General features: G+C 38.9%; 1 protein-coding gene and 1 long non-coding RNA gene across 3 annotated transcripts in view; one reads left to right on the top strand and one right to left on the bottom strand.

Annotated features, from left to right (window-relative positions):
* Positions 1 to 6,209, top strand: part of LOC137563890 (uncharacterized) — a 182,946-nt gene extending 176,737 nt beyond the window's left edge. The window contains exon 3 of the long non-coding RNA XR_011030462.1: positions 5,715 to 6,209. This is a non-coding gene — a long non-coding RNA (uncharacterized lncRNA). The remainder of the gene's footprint in view (positions 1 to 5,714) is intronic.
* IGF1 (insulin like growth factor 1) overlaps positions 1 to 14,482 on the bottom strand; it is a 141,809-nt gene extending 127,327 nt beyond the window's left edge. The window contains exons 1-2 of one of the 2 annotated variants that reach the window (XM_068276941.1): positions 13,998 to 14,482; positions 10,002 to 10,158 (exon numbers count right to left, since the gene is read on the bottom strand). In XM_068276941.1, the coding sequence (XP_068133042.1) occupies positions 10,002 to 10,158; positions 13,998 to 14,060 (220 nt within the window). In that variant the 5' untranslated portion in view covers positions 14,061 to 14,482. Of the gene's footprint in view, positions 1 to 10,001; positions 10,159 to 13,412; positions 13,503 to 13,997 lie in introns of those variants that run through there. The other variant, XM_068276942.1, reaches the window with a different exon arrangement.
* Between the last annotated feature and the right edge of the window lie 2,596 nt (positions 14,483 to 17,078).

Below are 17,078 nucleotides of genomic sequence, written 5' to 3'. Positions count from 1 at the left end.
CGATGTGTGGTGGTAAGTTTTCTCTTGGCTTATTATCTCCAGCATCATCTTAGTGAATTGAGGCCATTATCCAAAATACTTGTGATAGTACCTTTCACCAATTTTTTGGTAATTTTTCAATTATAAAATACTGGAAAGTTATTTTAAAAAGAAGTTGAAAATGTATCTCCTAGGAGAAAACTCAGGACAGGAGAAAAAGTTAATTCATATGGTAAAAAGCCCTTATGCAATTCACGTTTTCTCCCGAGTTTTCTCCTAGGTGATATTTTCACACCTTTAAAAATGCCCTTTAAACTACCTGCAAGCAAGAAAATACTAAAAATAATTTTGATAGTACTTTATCACCAACTTATGGGTACTTTTCCAATTGTAAAATGCTTAGAAGTTATTTTATTTTATTTATTTTAAAGAGAACATGAAAAGGAGATAAATCAGGAGAAAACCTTGATTGCATATGGGCCAATGGCCCCTTTTCAATTCCCCCAGAGATTCCTCAGATGCAACAGACACCAGTCCAGGGTTTCTTGCTGGTGGTTTCTGCAGGTAACGAGTGTTGTACAGATGTGTTACTCAGGTATATCCAAGCAGCCTATACTGCTTCTATGGAAAGGGGAGAAGAGACCACAGTGTGGCACATGTTGGAGTGACTTCTGGTAGGTAGGGTAAAGAGGGGAACTATAGGCTAAGTTGTTTCTGTAATTTAAAGATCCAGCATGCTGGATTTTTAAGCAATCTTGGAGACACCTGCAGAAGATTGAGGTTTCCTGAACACTAGAGATGGCTAGAACCTCCGAATTTCAGTTTGCGAACTACCGCAAAAGTTCGGTTCGCGCGAACTTTCGCGAACCGCAATAGACTTCAATGCGGAGGCGAACTTTGAGAACTACAAACACTTATGCTGGCCACAAAAGTGATGGAAAAGATGTTCCAAGGGGTCTAACATCTGAGTTTTTGCATGGATGAGTGGGATAGACGCCAAAAGTCCCGGGGAAAAAAATCTGTATTTGACGCAAAGCAGCGTTTTAAGGGCAGAAATCACATTGAATGCTAAATTGCAGGCCTAAAGTGCTTTAAAACATCTTGCATGTGTATACATCAATCAGGTATTGTAATTAGAGTACTGCTTCACACTGACACACCAAACTCACTGTGTAACACACCGCGGCGCTAACAGCTGTTTGTGTAGTAACGGCCGTGCACGACTGGTGTGCACCATGGCGAGAGTGCAGGCCGTGGCAGTTTTCAAGCCCATATGGTCGCCGGGCTGCGGTAGCTCAATGATAGAACAAAAGTGACTGTCCAGCTGATCAAGTTTGGTCTGTCCACAATGAAGCAACGACATTATTATCTTGGGTGTGTCCCCCCCCGAGACACTTATATAGCCATCGGTCATTGCTTCATTGTGATACGCAAGCCCCTTCACCACGGCAAGGTAATGATCATGAAGGGGAATTGGCACATGTACATACCTTTTGTTTCGTTGTTGCAGCTGCAGTGCAGCCAGAAAAATTAGGCATGCATGTACACGCACCAGAAAAATTATTATAGCTTAAAAATTCAGGAATCCGCCTGGAGTGCTGGACCCTGTTGGTGGTGGCTGAGAAGGTAGTCAAGCGGCCTGCAGGCAGAGGTGCTGTGTGGGGAGCAACTTAGTCTTGGGGCAGGCAGTCACACGGCGTGCAGGCAGAGATGCTGTGTGTGGGGACTGACTTAGTCTTCGGGCAGACCTGAGCGTGCTTTGCAGACCAGGCATCCGTGGTTAGATGGACCCTTGACCCAACACTGTGAGCCAGAGATGTCACCACTTGACTTTCAACATCACGGTACAGTTTAGGTATCGCCTTTTTTGAGAAACAATTGCGACCTGGTATCTTCCACTGCGGTGTGTGGCTTTGCTTTTGTGTGCTGCTTTTCCTCAGGTGGTCATCCCATTGCAGTTTGTGCTTTGTAATCATGTGCCTTCGTAAGGTAGTTGTCCCTATGCGGGTCTTGGTCTTTCCACGGCTCAATTTTCGGTGGCAGAGAGTACAGACGGCATTGCTCTCATCTGAGGCAGACACACAAAAGAATGTCCACACCACTGAGCCCTGGGGTGATGGCACTTTGGTGGTGGCGGCCGACTGAGTGTTAAGTGGGGTGCCAGAATCAGAGCAGGAGGAGGAAGATATGTCATGCTTCCGTGCGGAAGATAAAAAAGATGAGATGTCCTGTGTTAAATAGTCAACTACGTCCTGACAATATTGGGGGTTGATGGCATGTGCCTTCTTCTGAACACTGTACTTCAAGGGCCGCACGAAATCACGACAGCGCGACCTCGAACAGACCTGCCAGGTGGCCTGCCTCTGCTTTTTGTTTTGTCCATATTGGGGGGGATGAAGTGAAAGGTATGCATTGACTTGACTAATACAATGTGCAGTCACACAGGTGCAGTTAACAGGTATGCACGGAGTGGTATATCACACTGCGTGCACTCACGTAGATAGGTGGGTGCACTGAACACAACAGGTAGGTATATGCAGTGATGGGTATTACAATGTGCACCTGTCACACACAGACAGGTACCGGACAGGCACAGTGACACTGCGTGCGCTCACAACGGTAGGTGGGTGCACTGTGAACAACAGGTAGGTATATGCAGTGAGGGGTATTATAATGTGCACCTGTCACACACAGACAGGTACCGGACAGGCACAGTGACACTGCGTGCGCTCACGTAGGTAGGTGAGTGCACTGAAGTGAACAACAGGTAGGTATATGCAGTGATGGGTATTACAATGTGCACCTGGCACAGTAGTAATGATACCACCAAGGGGCCAAAGGCCAGCTTCGACTGACTGACAGGCCTGTATATAATGCAAGTGGGCCACACACACACAAAAAAAAAATAGATCACAAGAAGAAGATTAGCTCTCAAAAGAGCTGTTGAGGGGTGCTTTTTTAGCAAATAAGAACCAGCAAGGAGCAAGCTAAGAAGCCTACAAGAGCCTAACTAAGCTTTCCCTATAGGTCTCTGCACAGCAGCTCTCCCTTCTCTAATTAATGCAGGCACACGAGTGAGTGAAAAGCCTGACGCTGCCTGCCTTTCATAAGGGGGGGGGGAGGTGTGGGGCTCCAGGAGGGAATGTAGCCTGATTGGCTACAATGTGCCTGCTGACTGTGATGTAGAGGGTCAAAGTTGACCCTAATGATGCACTATGGGGGCGAATCGAACTTCCGGAAAAGTTTGCGAGAACCACCGAAGTTCGCCGGGAACCGTTCGCTGGCGAACCGTTCGGGCCATCTCGACTGAACACTGATTTCAATCTAGCATGTAGGAGGCTTAACTCAAACAGGCTTACCCAACCAGACTGGCCAATACTTCTGTTCTGGCATGAATTACTGCTTTTTTTTTAATTAATGTTTTGTCTGGAACATGTCATTCCTGTAATGACCGTATTTTTGGGGCTCTGCTTGGGCTGAGTTTTCATTCCAATTAGTATTTTGTACGTAAGGACACACAAATGACATTGATTGCTACTGGAAAGTGTTTGCTGTAATTTAATGCTTTTTCTGCAACCCCTTGTGATGCCTTTGTGATGATACATTTTACCACTTTGTGTCACAATAATAGCCTTCTGTGCCATAAATCAGGCCCATCACACTATTAAGAGACTTTTGTAACAATGTAGGCCACTTTCCAGGCACTTTCAGAACTTAAACAACCTTTACAAAATAAATAATAATAAAAAGGCCCCATACTGTATGAACTAAGGCCATGCAAATATGACTAGCAATGCCGTCACCCATAGCATCCGTGATGTAATTCTCTTGTTTTCCCTCCCTCTCCAGTCCTTCTGTTCACACTGCTCCTTCTATATCTTGTCTTGAACTTGGTGTTTTAGGGAGAGGTAATGATCTGAATCTGGGTTGAGCTATAGGTGACTTCAAACATATTCCGTTTTGCAGAGACTCTGAGTGTAAAGATTACGAAACAGGACAAGTCTGTAAGTGACAACACACACCACACCAGTGTACAAACTGTCATACTCTGTTTATAGGTATTTATCTCAATTAATGTAAACTTTAAGGCAGTCACGGTCATAATAAGAGCAGTGAGAAATGCAGGCAAGATCTGACCCTCTCAGCATGTTCAACCTAAAGTAGATCTCCCAAGACCAGACTCATAACATTTATATCAAACTTTTCTCCTGACAAACTCAAAGCACTTTAGAGCTGAAGCCAATTAGGGCACTCTCCATGGGTGACCAGCAGGGATGATCAATAAGATGCAAATATTACCGAGTTCATGCAGATTTATGTAAGTTTGTATTCAAATATATGCAGCTTGAAAATGGACCAATCAATTTTAACCTGTGTGGGACTTGTTTGGTTCATTTTCAAGCTGTATATATTTGCATAAAATTTACATAATCCTCCATGCATTCAGACATATTTGCATCTCATTGGTCATCCCTAGTGACCAGGAGCATTACGGAGCCTTGTCTATAGATTCCTTGCTGTTTACGTAGTAGCTTGATTCCCTTCTTCAAAGACAACAACCTTAACCAGTTTGCTATCCAGCTACCCCAATCACTTGTACTAATTTAACTAGAGTAGATGCATCTAATTATAATAACAAATATAAACATACATTTGAAATATCTGCAGGTATTTAGAAAGCCATAGTTTTAATGCCAAGTCTTCATGATGCCTACTCTAGAACCAATAAATGCAGCAGCATTGATACAGAGAGTGGGACAACTTAGTAACTGCATTATATGTTTCTCTTCATCCTGTATGTCTATTACATGCAAGATTGCACAGATTTCCACTCTATCCTTGGCTTTGTGTTTAGGCGTGTCTTACTGGATGCTGCTACACAAACATGAATGACTGCTCAGTTCAGTATTTATGTTTATGCAGGGGGACACCTAAGAAGGAAGAGCATGAGCAGTAGACATCCCTTGGTTTCTGCCAATACCCTTTTAGCAATAAACCGTTATCTCAGGGTTAATTCATTGCACCTTTATTCCAGGTGCAATCTGCAGCAGATAATAAGTATGTTTTTCTGTGTACTGGAAAACACTGTACAGAAAGTCCTCCATCTGAACTCATCTTGCATGACTCAGAAGTCAGATATCCCATGTGAGCTGTCATATTGTGTAGTGCTAACACAGATAAAATAAATTCATGGTCAAATATCAGGCATTTCAATGACATGCTCAACAAACAAATGTGATGTATCAAATTAACATTCTCACAACGGCATTTCTGCTTGAGGAATGAAAGTATCTCATAAAGAATAAGCTCATAGTTTTGTGTATTTATGGAGAGCTGGGGCTTATGTATCTTTTCAACTATCCATGTCCAGATTGGATCCATACATGTCCTATCCTAAAAATATCCTTCCCAGCCCTTGTAGTCTTAATGCAGAAGTGCCAGAGTTCTGCTTGTAGCTAAAAGACGGAAGGCCCCCAGCATTGGAGCATCTGGAGGAAGCTTTGCTGATAGATACCGAGGCTTCTCTCTTTGCCTACTGGTAGGTGCAGCATAGCGGAAAGTGGGGGATTGGTTAATGGCTTCTCCATTATTCTGAATGGCAGCTATGGAATCTGCCATCTTGCTTATTTTCTATATAATGCTATATTCCTAGCTGTATTGATAACTATGAGGCTGCAATCCTTTCATCCTTTAAATCAAATTAGAAAGACATAACACATTTATGTTTGCTGCAGGCGAGTAATGAAGAAGGAACACCTCTCCAATCAGCAGTGTACTGTATAGAGTGTCCTTCAGGACCAAACTGCTGACTATAATGCTGATCAAGACTGCAGAAGAAAGGATGTCTCAGTGGTAAAGACCCCATACTGTGGAAAATGTCTGAACCATCCAGTGCCCACCGTATACTTACCTTTCAACTTTTGTCTGGACTAATAATATCAATTCAGTTTTCCAGTTATTCTGGTTGCTTGGACTGCTGGGCCAAGGAAACTTTAAAGGCAAAATGAATTCCTAATGTATGGCCAAAATTGTATAATTTTCTAATGAACTAATCCCCATATGAGAAATACATTTATGAGAGTGTTTGGTAGCTATTGAGGTAAAATAATCCTTATATTACATTGATTGTATTGTCCAATGATTTTGATGGCCTGTCTTTTGGATACTTAATTGGTTACTCAATAATACAATGGGTTGTAGGTAATTTGGCATTGAGGTATCGGGGTAGTGTTGGCAAATAAAGGCATTGTTATAGATTTATTGGACCAAGTGTACGTTTCCCCATTACCCTTTCCCCACCTGTCACTGTGCATTGTTTACACAGTCACATATAGTAGAGCATCAGAGCCTGCATCATAAGGATAACTTTGGTCTGAGAGAGGTCTGAGCAGCAGACTGAGGAAACCATTTTTATTATTACACTTTCTGAAGCACACATAGTCGATATAGTAATCCTATACCACCAATTAAGTGGATGATTTGGTGGCTAAAAAGGGCCCCACACAGTCTCTCCCTGAGCCACATGTTTGGTTGCAAATGTGACTGCTGTGACCCCTGTGCTTAAGCCACTATATGAGGGCCTACAGAAAGCAATAGGATTGTAGGTGGTTAAACAAGGTGCAGGTAATGAAAGAAAACTAAAATTTCTCACCAAAAACATAAAAACATATTTTACATTTTAAGGTAGAGTGGAGAACAACCTATTACACAAAATAAATCATTTTTTGTATCTGATCACCTACTACTATACTACACCTGTGCTCTTTCATTTCAGTGAACTATAACCTGCTCGCTGGTGTTTATATACGTCACACAAGCTATAAATTCTAAGTTACTGGCAAGATTATGACATACCTATAGCTAACTGATTTTTCACCTTAAAGAGAAACTCCGACCAAGAATTGAACTTTATCCCAATCAGTAGCTGATACCCACTTTTACATGAAAAATATAATGATTTTCACAAACAGACCATCAGGGGGCGCTGTATGACTGAATTTGTGCTGAAACCCCTCCCACAAGAGGCTCTGGTACCGTACGGTACTCTGGGCAAACTGCCACAATGTAACAATGACACACACAGGAAATGGCTGTTTATAGCTGTCTGTTAAAGCCAGAACAGCTACATAATCTGCCCACAGTAACAATGTCACCATGTAATACATGTCAGAATGTGAATCTGGGAGAGGAAAGATTTTACAATGAGCAAACTCTGACTAAATCATGTATACATAATTATTGTAAAAATTAAGCACCTTTTTATATTAAATTATTTTCACTGGAGTTCCTCTTTAAAAGTGCATGGAAAACGAGACAACGGAGACAAAGGAGCGAACAGAATACATATTTAAAAACCTATCCATTAGTTTTAATAGGCTTATCTTTTACAGAAATAGCCTTAATTTTATTTCTTGCTTGTGGCTTAAAAGACATGGGTCCATATGCAATTAACTTTTTCTCCTGAGTTTACCCCTATGCCTTTTTGAGCCACCAGAAAGCAAGAAAATACTCAAAATAATTTTGACTTTACACTTTTACCTACTTTTTGGTACTTTTTTTGTTGAAAAGTGCTGGAAAGTTATTTTAAATCGAAGATGAAAAAATATCTCTTAGGAGAAAACTCCATGGGGCTATATGCAATTTACTTTTTCACCTCAGTTTTCTGCTAGGAGATACTTTTTCATTGTCTATCAAATTAACTTTTCAGCACTCTGCAACTGAAAAAGTACCAAAAATTAGGTAAAAAAAAGTACTTTCAAAACTATTTTGAGTTTTTTCCTTGCTTGCTGGGGGTTTAAAGGGCATTTTATTTACAAGCTTAAAAATATCACCTAGGTGAAAACTCAGGAGAATAAATGAATTGCATATGGTCCACTTTTTCTCCCGAGTCTTCTCCTATAAGATCATTTTTAATCTTTAATTTAGAATGACTTTTCAGCATCTTGCAATGGTAAAAATGCCAAAAATTAGGTAGAAAAGTACTATCAAAATTATTTTGAGTATTTTTGTGCATGCATTTTCTAGCATGGTGGTTTAAGATGGCATTTTATTGACAAGTCTGAAAATATCGCCTAGAAGAAAACTAAGGAGAAAAAGTTAATTGCATATGGGCCATTTATGCAGAAGGTGTAAAATGATGTCCTAGGAACTTGGGAGAAAAGGGGCCATTGGCCCATATGTAATCAATGTTTACTCCTGATTTATCTCTTAGGAGATCATTTTCATGTTCTCTTTAAAATAACTTTTCAGCATTTTTAGATTAAAAAAGTTCCCAAAAGTTGGTGAAAAAGTACTATCCAAATTATTTTGAGTATTTTCTTGCTTGCTAGTGGTTTAAACTGCATTTTATGGCTCTGTGTGAAAATATCATCTAGGATAAAACTCAGGAGAAAAAGTGAATTGCATATTGCCCCTTGTCAATAAAATGCTTTTTAAACCCCCAGCAAGCAAAAAAAAAAATACTCAGAATAATTCTGACAGTACTTATTCTACTACCTTTGGTACTTTTTCAATTGTGAAGTGCTGAAAAATTATTTTAAAGAGAAGATGAAAAATTATCACCTAGGAGAAAACTGAGGCGAAAAAATGAATTGCATATGGGCCAATGCCTTTAAGCCTGCATCTTTATGCAGACATGAAGATACTCAGAATAATTTTAACAGAACAGTTTCACCTACTTTTTGGAACTTTTTCAATTGCACAGTGCTGAAAAGTTATTTTAAACGGTACATGAAAAGTTGTCTCCAAGAAGAAAGCTTTGGAGAAAAAGTGAGTTGAATAAGGGCCATTGGGTTGTGCACCATTGAATCTGCTTTTTATATTGTATGTATATATGTTTAGCAATGCAGAACATCATAAGAGAGTTTCTGTAAGGTTGTTTAACTGCAGGAATGCCACATAATGAACACTTGTACTGCCTTAGTTAGGGCTGTGCTATAATAGTGCTGAAACATTTTTTCAAGAACAGGCAGAGTCACTGATAATATCTGCCCATCATCTGATAATATCTGACAACACTATCGCTTCATTTTTTTGCCCATTCACTTAAAAAAATTGATGACTTAGCAGTGAGAGCTGTAAGTGTTTTGGTGGCTAATAATAATAATAAAAATCGGTACGCCACACATTTCAGTACGTTTAAGCTTATGTGGAAATGGCTGTAGGTGGAATGGTGGAAAACCACTCAAAAATTCTATATAGTGTATATAGGAACATTATAGCAAACAATTGTAGAAGTTAATTTAAGCATTGCACACAGTAAAAAGGAGTTTTGCTTAGACATTGAAATTAGCGTCAGGTGCATTTCAAGAGTCTTAAGTGCTCCTAATGAAACCAAGGAGAAGAGTGCAGCAAAGGATGTTGTACCACATTACATGTGAGATTTTAATTTACAAAGGACAAAATACTACCCGAAATGAACTTGTAAAAGCAGTGGTCAGTTGTGGGCCCAGTAAGACCATTAACACTTCACCCTTTGTTGGCACAACAATTTAGACACAATGCAAGCATATAATGACAAAAGCAAAACACATATAAGAGAACAAACATAAAAAAGTAAATAAATTATTTAACTACAATAAGTCTGGTTGAAGCCCTACTCCCATCTGAGATGGTATCCAAAGTCTAAATATACAGTAAGTGCAGTCAACTGTAAAAAGAGCAAACATAGCTGAAAGAATACACAATAATTATACATTCTTGTTAAGCTCTTGATCCTCTGAAAGAGCCGTGTGAGCTTCAGGTACAAGTATAACTCATAAGCCTTACCATTTCCATTTGTAAATTAACATTAATTTGTTTATATACTCCTCATACCATTACTCTTGCCTCAATCAATGCTAATGAAAATAGTACTACTAGCACCACCACAAACACTACTAATGCTGCTTCTAACATCTTTCTATGAATAGTACTCTCTGAGAAGGCTACTAGGACCCTCCAATGGCTTTCTGAATACATTATTGTTCATTTCCTTGATGCAAGATAAAGTCACAGAATGAAAAGTAATTGAATAAACTTACTGAAGAAGAAGCCCCTCTCTCCACACACAAACTGTAGCGCATCCACTAGCTCAGCACCACAAAGTGTTTCTTGGCCAGCCGCCGCCGAGTGGGTTAGAGTAAGTAGACATAAGCACAAGTAAAACAGATGGGTGGATGTCATTTTGTGCACCTTAGCCTGTAAAAGAAACACATACAGTTGATATTAATCTTCTATCATGTATAAGCAGGTAAGACATGCGCACAAAACTTGGCACAAATTGTGTTGCTTAATGTTATTAATGTTTGACTCAAGGTGGCCACTAATGATCCAACCTTTTTCTTCCAATCTTACCATTTCTATGTAATATAAGGGAACTGCCTAAACTATCCATTCAATGTATTTACTCAATTTACCCTTATACTACATATATTTGGTAAGATTGGATGAAAAAGATTGGATCATTAGTGGCCACCATAAGACTTTTAATATCTGGTCATCTAACAACTATCTCCTGTCCTCCATAGGCTCTTGTAGTGAAGTGTGGTCTCAAATGCCAGGATTTCTTTGGCCTAATACTTGATAATAATTACTATTATTATTATATTTTTATTTGTAAAGCGCCAACATCTTCCATAGGCTAATGAAATATAATGGCAATCTACTGAGTGCCTAAATGTCTACAAAACAAAACGAGGAAAAAGCATAACTCTAGGCAAATCATGGGAGCCATTTATGGTTCTGCCTACTACACCATATACCATACTTAGCTCCAAAGATGTGTGTCCTGAATGTAGGCTCCATTCACACTATGTAAATTGCTTTGTGATCACAATACAACGTAACAGAAAAGTTGCATTGAGTGATACCAATGCAGTGCAACCATACAGTGACATATACGGTACAAGACAGTATGCCTCATCACCACTGTAAGTGCACATGTTGCCCTGCAGTGCACACACACTGCTTGCTCTGACTAATCCCGACAGAGCGCACTACACCGCAATCAATGTGATAGCCCTGTAGGAATATCATTGCATTGTGTTGTGATGTGATGACATTGTCCATTGCGATGTGATGCAACAGACACAACGTGAAAGGAGCCTTAGAAAAAAACACATATTTTCATTGATTGATATAATTAACACATGCCTTTACTTAATCTCTTTCCATTGCATTTTAGAGACCATTTAATATTTCGGAACCAAAGTTTTAGAACATAGAATGAAAACTCCATTCATTAATTAGAATTAAATTGCAATTCACCAGCATCCCCCAACATTTGTTAAAGTATATACCCCTTATCAGAAGATTACCAAGTACTCTCTGGTATCACTAATGTTTTCTAAAGTGTCCCTTGGTTAAAACAACTCAACAGTTGCAATGAATACACTAGAATATTTAAGCAGCTCGGGGTGACCCAAACCTACTAGGAAAGTATAGGGGTCTAAAAGACCTGTTTTAAGAGGGCAAACCATATTAATGAATACACTGTAACAACAACATGAAGTACCTCCTGAACACATGTGAAGTACCTTCCGGGGCCAGTATGTAGATCAGTTTCTCCATTGCTGGCTGGTATTGAGTAAGGAAAATGTTGGGCTATCTCTCATCTGAGTAATATAAGATTGGATCTATATGCTGAGTGTATACTAATTAGCTTTGTATTGTATAAAAGCATAGGTTTGCTTTGCACCGTTTAAGAAACAATGACAAACATTAGGCACCGAAGTCTACAAAGTCAGCCGCTCTTCTAGGTTATCTCACATACTTTCCTTATCTTATCTGTAAGATAAGTTTTTAGCACCTAGCAAGCAAAAAGATACTCAAACAAGTTCCCCCTTACGAATTTAGCTTTGATATTACTGTTCCTAAATGTAACTCATGAAATCAGCATAGAGCTTCAAGGTAATGGTTTCATTGCTTTTCACAATTTTTACGTACTTGCTAGACTATGAGTGGCTGAAATGCATGAACCCTGTTGCATTGGCTGTAAGGCTCTAAAAAGAGTAGTAACCAATAAAGGCCACAGGTAAAATATGTTGCACATAAACTTTATGCTGTTACCCCATTGTTCTCCAGTGAGAAATTAAGGAAAAGTGTAGATGCAATTCATAGCTTACTTACGCATAACATATTGTATACCGATGAATGTATGATTATACATGGGTTGAATTGCTTTGAGATAACAAAAGCAAATGCTAGTATACAACCCTTTGTACGTAACAACATAACTAACACAATAATAATAAAATAGTGCAATGCATTTAATGATTTTCAGACCCCTCATGTAGATTACCTTCTATTTGACTAGTATGTACTAACTTTAGTATTTATGCATGATTGTAAAATAACTTTAATCATTTTTCAAAAGGTACATTTTGATTAGCACTCTATACGCAGCCATACCTGATGGACTTCATTCATAAACCGTAAGTTAGCCTTTTAAAGTTATCCTTTCACACATATAACAAAATTGTAAGGGAGAAGAAAGTCATGGTTGGTAATATCATTATTACAGAGTATTCAGCAATAGTAAATCATTAGGGCTGACACCTTCTCTTTATATCCCTATAGTGGAAAACTATAGAGAAGTGCTCAGTGTCTGAACTGTGCAGATAATTATTCAGAATAGCTGCTTCCAGTGTGAATTGTACTTTACAATGAAGACTCAATCTGGAAAGTCACATTTTGTGAAAACAGATGAGTTTATCCAGTTTGTGAAAAGTTTCACATCCAGTGGACAGATTCCTTGTAAAATCACCCATTCTCATGTATTCCTCAGCTGCTCAGAGCATAAATAAGAAAGCAGAGGCTTGGCATGCTTCTATATATTCTGAACCAGAGCTCACCAAAAACCAAGTTCATACCCTATTCCCACGAATAAAACAAACAATATAAAATGTAACAGCCAGGAAACAGATTACTTCTTAAAGAACATTACAGTGTGTTTGTCACTTTCTTCCTGCCCGAAGCAAATTACAAATGGGCAGCAGTCATATGTTTTATGAACAAGGCCTACAGTGAATACTTGTAGTGGCTGATCCAATGGCATGAGCTCATTCCATACTATAGAAAAAAATGCAAGTCTTCAGCCTTCAGAAACTTTTTTTTTTTTATGCTGAGAAAGGAAACTTGAAGCTTGGCCAGCAACTGCAAGAAAGGTCACTAAAACCAGTCTGACCAAATAAGCTTAATATGTTTTCCAATACAACAGTTAAAAAAGTTGCAAAAATAAATCTCCCGGAGACCAGGCTACATTGCGTTAACCCTTGAAGTCCTGGAGGCAGGGTTTCCTTCTCTGGGAGCTGTACAGTATAAACTGAACAATTCACTTAACTGACAGAGAAAAATGAGAAACTGATGTAAAAATCACACATCTGCAAGCATTTTCAAGGATTGCAAAGAGTAAAAATAAATAAATAATTAATACTATTAACTCTTCCACTCACCCAGACTTGCTGTCTGCACTTAGATATGTGCATGCAGTGGAAACTAACTTATGCAAAATAAATAAATGAAAAAAAAATCAGAAAATGTAAACATTGATTAGGAATTAATTAATATCCAGTGTATGTCTATTTTTAGCTTCTACAAGGTGGCATCTCCAATATCACTGATTATTAGTAACAATGACAAAAACATCTCAGACTCTAAGTGCCTTCTGTCCAGGATGACAGGTAAAACACATTGCATTGACATAGCCATGCACAGAAGTTACAATAGATCTTGCAAATTCCTGAGTATGCAAATGATCACAGGTTGCCCACAGGAGTGAGAATCTACTAAGCAGACTTAACAGCAAAGCACATGAAACCTCTATTCAGTGCAGTTCAGTATTGATCTACAACCTATGTATTTAAGAACAGTTGCAGAGAGTATATTAAAAAATGCATATTCAGCATTTTTCAAATGACAGCTGGCTGGGTAAGAGTCCACTTCACTGCATTCATAGAAATAAAAGACACAGTCAACACATTAAAAAATACAAAAAAATAAATAAAACAAAAAATAGAGGCAATAAAGATTTCAGTTACCTTTAAGATATCACAAAAGTAGCACTTAAATAATTGTGTTGAAAGACAGTTGTTTTTTCCCATGGCTTCTTTAAGTACAGGGTCTGCAAATGAGATTGTTAGCTGTGATAAGAAGAAAAAAAAAGAAATCCAGAGAGAGATATTCAGAGCTATGTCACATTTGAAATTGAGGACTTTACTCCATTGCGTAGGATCTGCTCTGATTTTAGCAGTGACAGTCAGATTTAGCAAACAGAAGAAGGATTTACAGAAAATCCTCACATTTATCTACATTTACACAGACACTGTAGACAGGAAACAGCTGGGAGAACATTTGTTTTCTCTCTCCCTCTTCTGGCAGCAAGTTTTTGAGTGAGGATTTTTTCTATCATACCTTAGCATTTCAGGACCGGATCACAAAGCATATTTATTTTTACTTGCACTTTAGTGACATAGCAGAAAAGAAAAAAAAAAGTACAGCACATGGATAGGAGCTCTGCTGGTTTGCCTTCTGCCTGCTCCCTCACATCTTTTTCTTATGAAGCTTGCATGATGTAGGTAGGATCCTGCAAGCAATCAATACAATCTGTTTGACGTATACAGTGATAAAAGTTCAGGAGGAAAGTATGATGACTTAAAATGGATTTTTATTACAATCTGCAACACGATCTGGTAGCCCTTTTATAGAAATGACAGATGTTTTTTTTTCTCCCTCTTATTTTTGTAAACAGAGCTGTAATAAGTTGCCATGTGAATTCACATTACTTGCCATGGGAAATGTATGAATTTTCCAAGAAATAGTAAACGTCTGACAAACACTGAAACCTAAATTGTATATAAAACAACAATAACAGCATAATTTAAATGATTGCAGCTGGTCTGCAATATGCGCTCATAGCCTATGATGTCATTCAAATCCCCTAACTGAGTTAGTGGCATGAAAGCTCAAGTCAGCTGTTTTTTTTTTGGTTTTTTTACTGAATGCACTCTACAGCACACAGTTCTTTTTTAAGGTTTGGCCTTTTAGTTATATAATTTTATCATGTCATGTGACTTTTTTAATGTCGTCATAAGAGATCCTGGTTAACAGCAGTAATTACCTATGGTTATTGAGCAGTACATTAGAAAACATGCATAGATTAAATCAGACACCACCATCAGGTGATGCAGCTTACTTAGAACAGAGAGGAACTCAGAGTGAATACAGGAAATCACAATACAATAGAGATCTTCAAACCATTCTATAGACAGGGACGTCTTGTGGTTGCTTTACTATACTGCAGTTTAAAGTAATAATGTTGTTGCCAACAAAATTAATCCTGCTCCTCCAAGAACCACAACATGTTGGCTGACCATGCAGTATGATGTAATAATAATTCCAATATTTGTATAGCAACTTTCTCCTATTGGACTCAAAGCGCTTGCAAGGCTGCCACTAGAGCACACTCGGTAAGCAGCGTTAGGTAATCTTGCCCAACAACTCCTTAAAGAATAGGTGCTGCCTTACTGAATAGGAAGAGCTGAGATTCGAACCCAGGTTGAGGCAAAGCCCTTAATCATTACATTATCCAGCCACAACATAATGTTTTAGTGTTGCAGAATCCAGCCAGCATGATTGGAAACTCTTTTATGATTGATTTTTGATTAGCCAGTTTTTCATCAGAGAACAGGTCAGTCCCTGCAATGTAAAAGCAGAACATGAAAGGTTTATGTGATAAAAGGTTTCTTAACTAAGAAAAAAAGGTTACTTTTTTACTCTCCATTTAGCCAGCATGCAGTACAGAGCTTCATAAACCAAACGTCCATTTATTTGAAATAGTTAACTTAAAGAGGAACTTCAGTGAAAATAATGTAATAAAAAAGTGCTTCATTTTTACAATAATATGTGTAAATGATTTAGTCAGTGTTTGCCCATTGTACATCCTTTTAAATCCCTGATTTACATTCTGACATTTATCACATGGTGACATTTTTACTGCTGGCTGGTGATGTAGCTGCTGCTTGCTTTTTTGGCAGTTGGAAACAGCTGTAAACAGCTATTTCCCACAATGCAACAAGGTTCACAGACAGGAAACTACCAGGGCCATGGTCCTCAGAGATTCTTGTGGGAGGGGTTTCACCACAATATCAGCCATACAGAGCCCCCTGGTGATCCGTTTGTGAAAAGGAATAGATTTCTCATGTAAAAGGGAGTATCAGCTACTGCAGGTGCATCTCTAGCCATTTTGTCACTCCAGACGAGAAAACCTCTCGTGCCCCCCCTCCCCCCGTGTGGTGCCCCCTGATGAAAATAATCGTAACGCAGCAATGTTTCACCATGAGATAAAAGTAATGCAGCAATCTTTCACCAGAAAATAATCATAACGCAGCAATGATTCGCTTAAAATAATCCTAATGCGGCAATCTTTCACCAGAAAATAACCATAACGCAGCAATGATTCACCATAAAATAATCATAACGCAGCAATGATTCACCATAAAATAATTATAACGCAGCAATGATTCACCTAAAATAATCATAATGTGGGCAGCATTCACCAGAAAATAATCATAATGCGGCAGCGTTCACCAGAAAATAATCGTAATGCGGCAGCGTTCACCAGAAAATAATCGTAATGTGGCCAGCGTTCACCAGGAAATAATCGTAAAGTGGCCAGCGTTCCCCAGGAAATAATCGTAATGTGGCAGCGCTCACCAGAAAATAATCGTAATGTGGCAGCGTTCCCCAGGAAATAATCGCAATGTGGCAGCATTCACCAGAAAATAATCGTAATGTGGCAGGGTTTACCAGAAAATAATCGTAATGTGGCAGCATTCCCCAGGAAATAATTGCAATGTGGCAGCATTCCCCAGGAAATAATCGTAATGTGGCAGCGTTTCCCAGGAAATAATCGTAATGTGGCAGCGTTCCCCAGGAAATAATCGTAATGTGGCAGCGTTCCCCAGGAAATAATTGCAATGTGGCAGCTTTCACCAGAAAATAATCGTAATGTGGCAGCGTTCACCAGAAAATAATCGTAATGTGGCCAGCCTTTCCCCAGGAAATAATCGTAATGAGGCAGCGTTCCCCAGGAAATAATCCTAATGCGGGCAGTGTTTCAC

The sequence above is a fragment of the Hyperolius riggenbachi genome, chromosome 3 (genome assembly GCF_040937935.1).
Source record: "Hyperolius riggenbachi isolate aHypRig1 chromosome 3, aHypRig1.pri, whole genome shotgun sequence".
In the NCBI taxonomy this organism is placed as follows: Eukaryota; Metazoa; Chordata; class Amphibia; order Anura; family Hyperoliidae; genus Hyperolius; species Hyperolius riggenbachi.
This window is presented reverse-complemented; position numbering and strand designations above follow the sequence as displayed.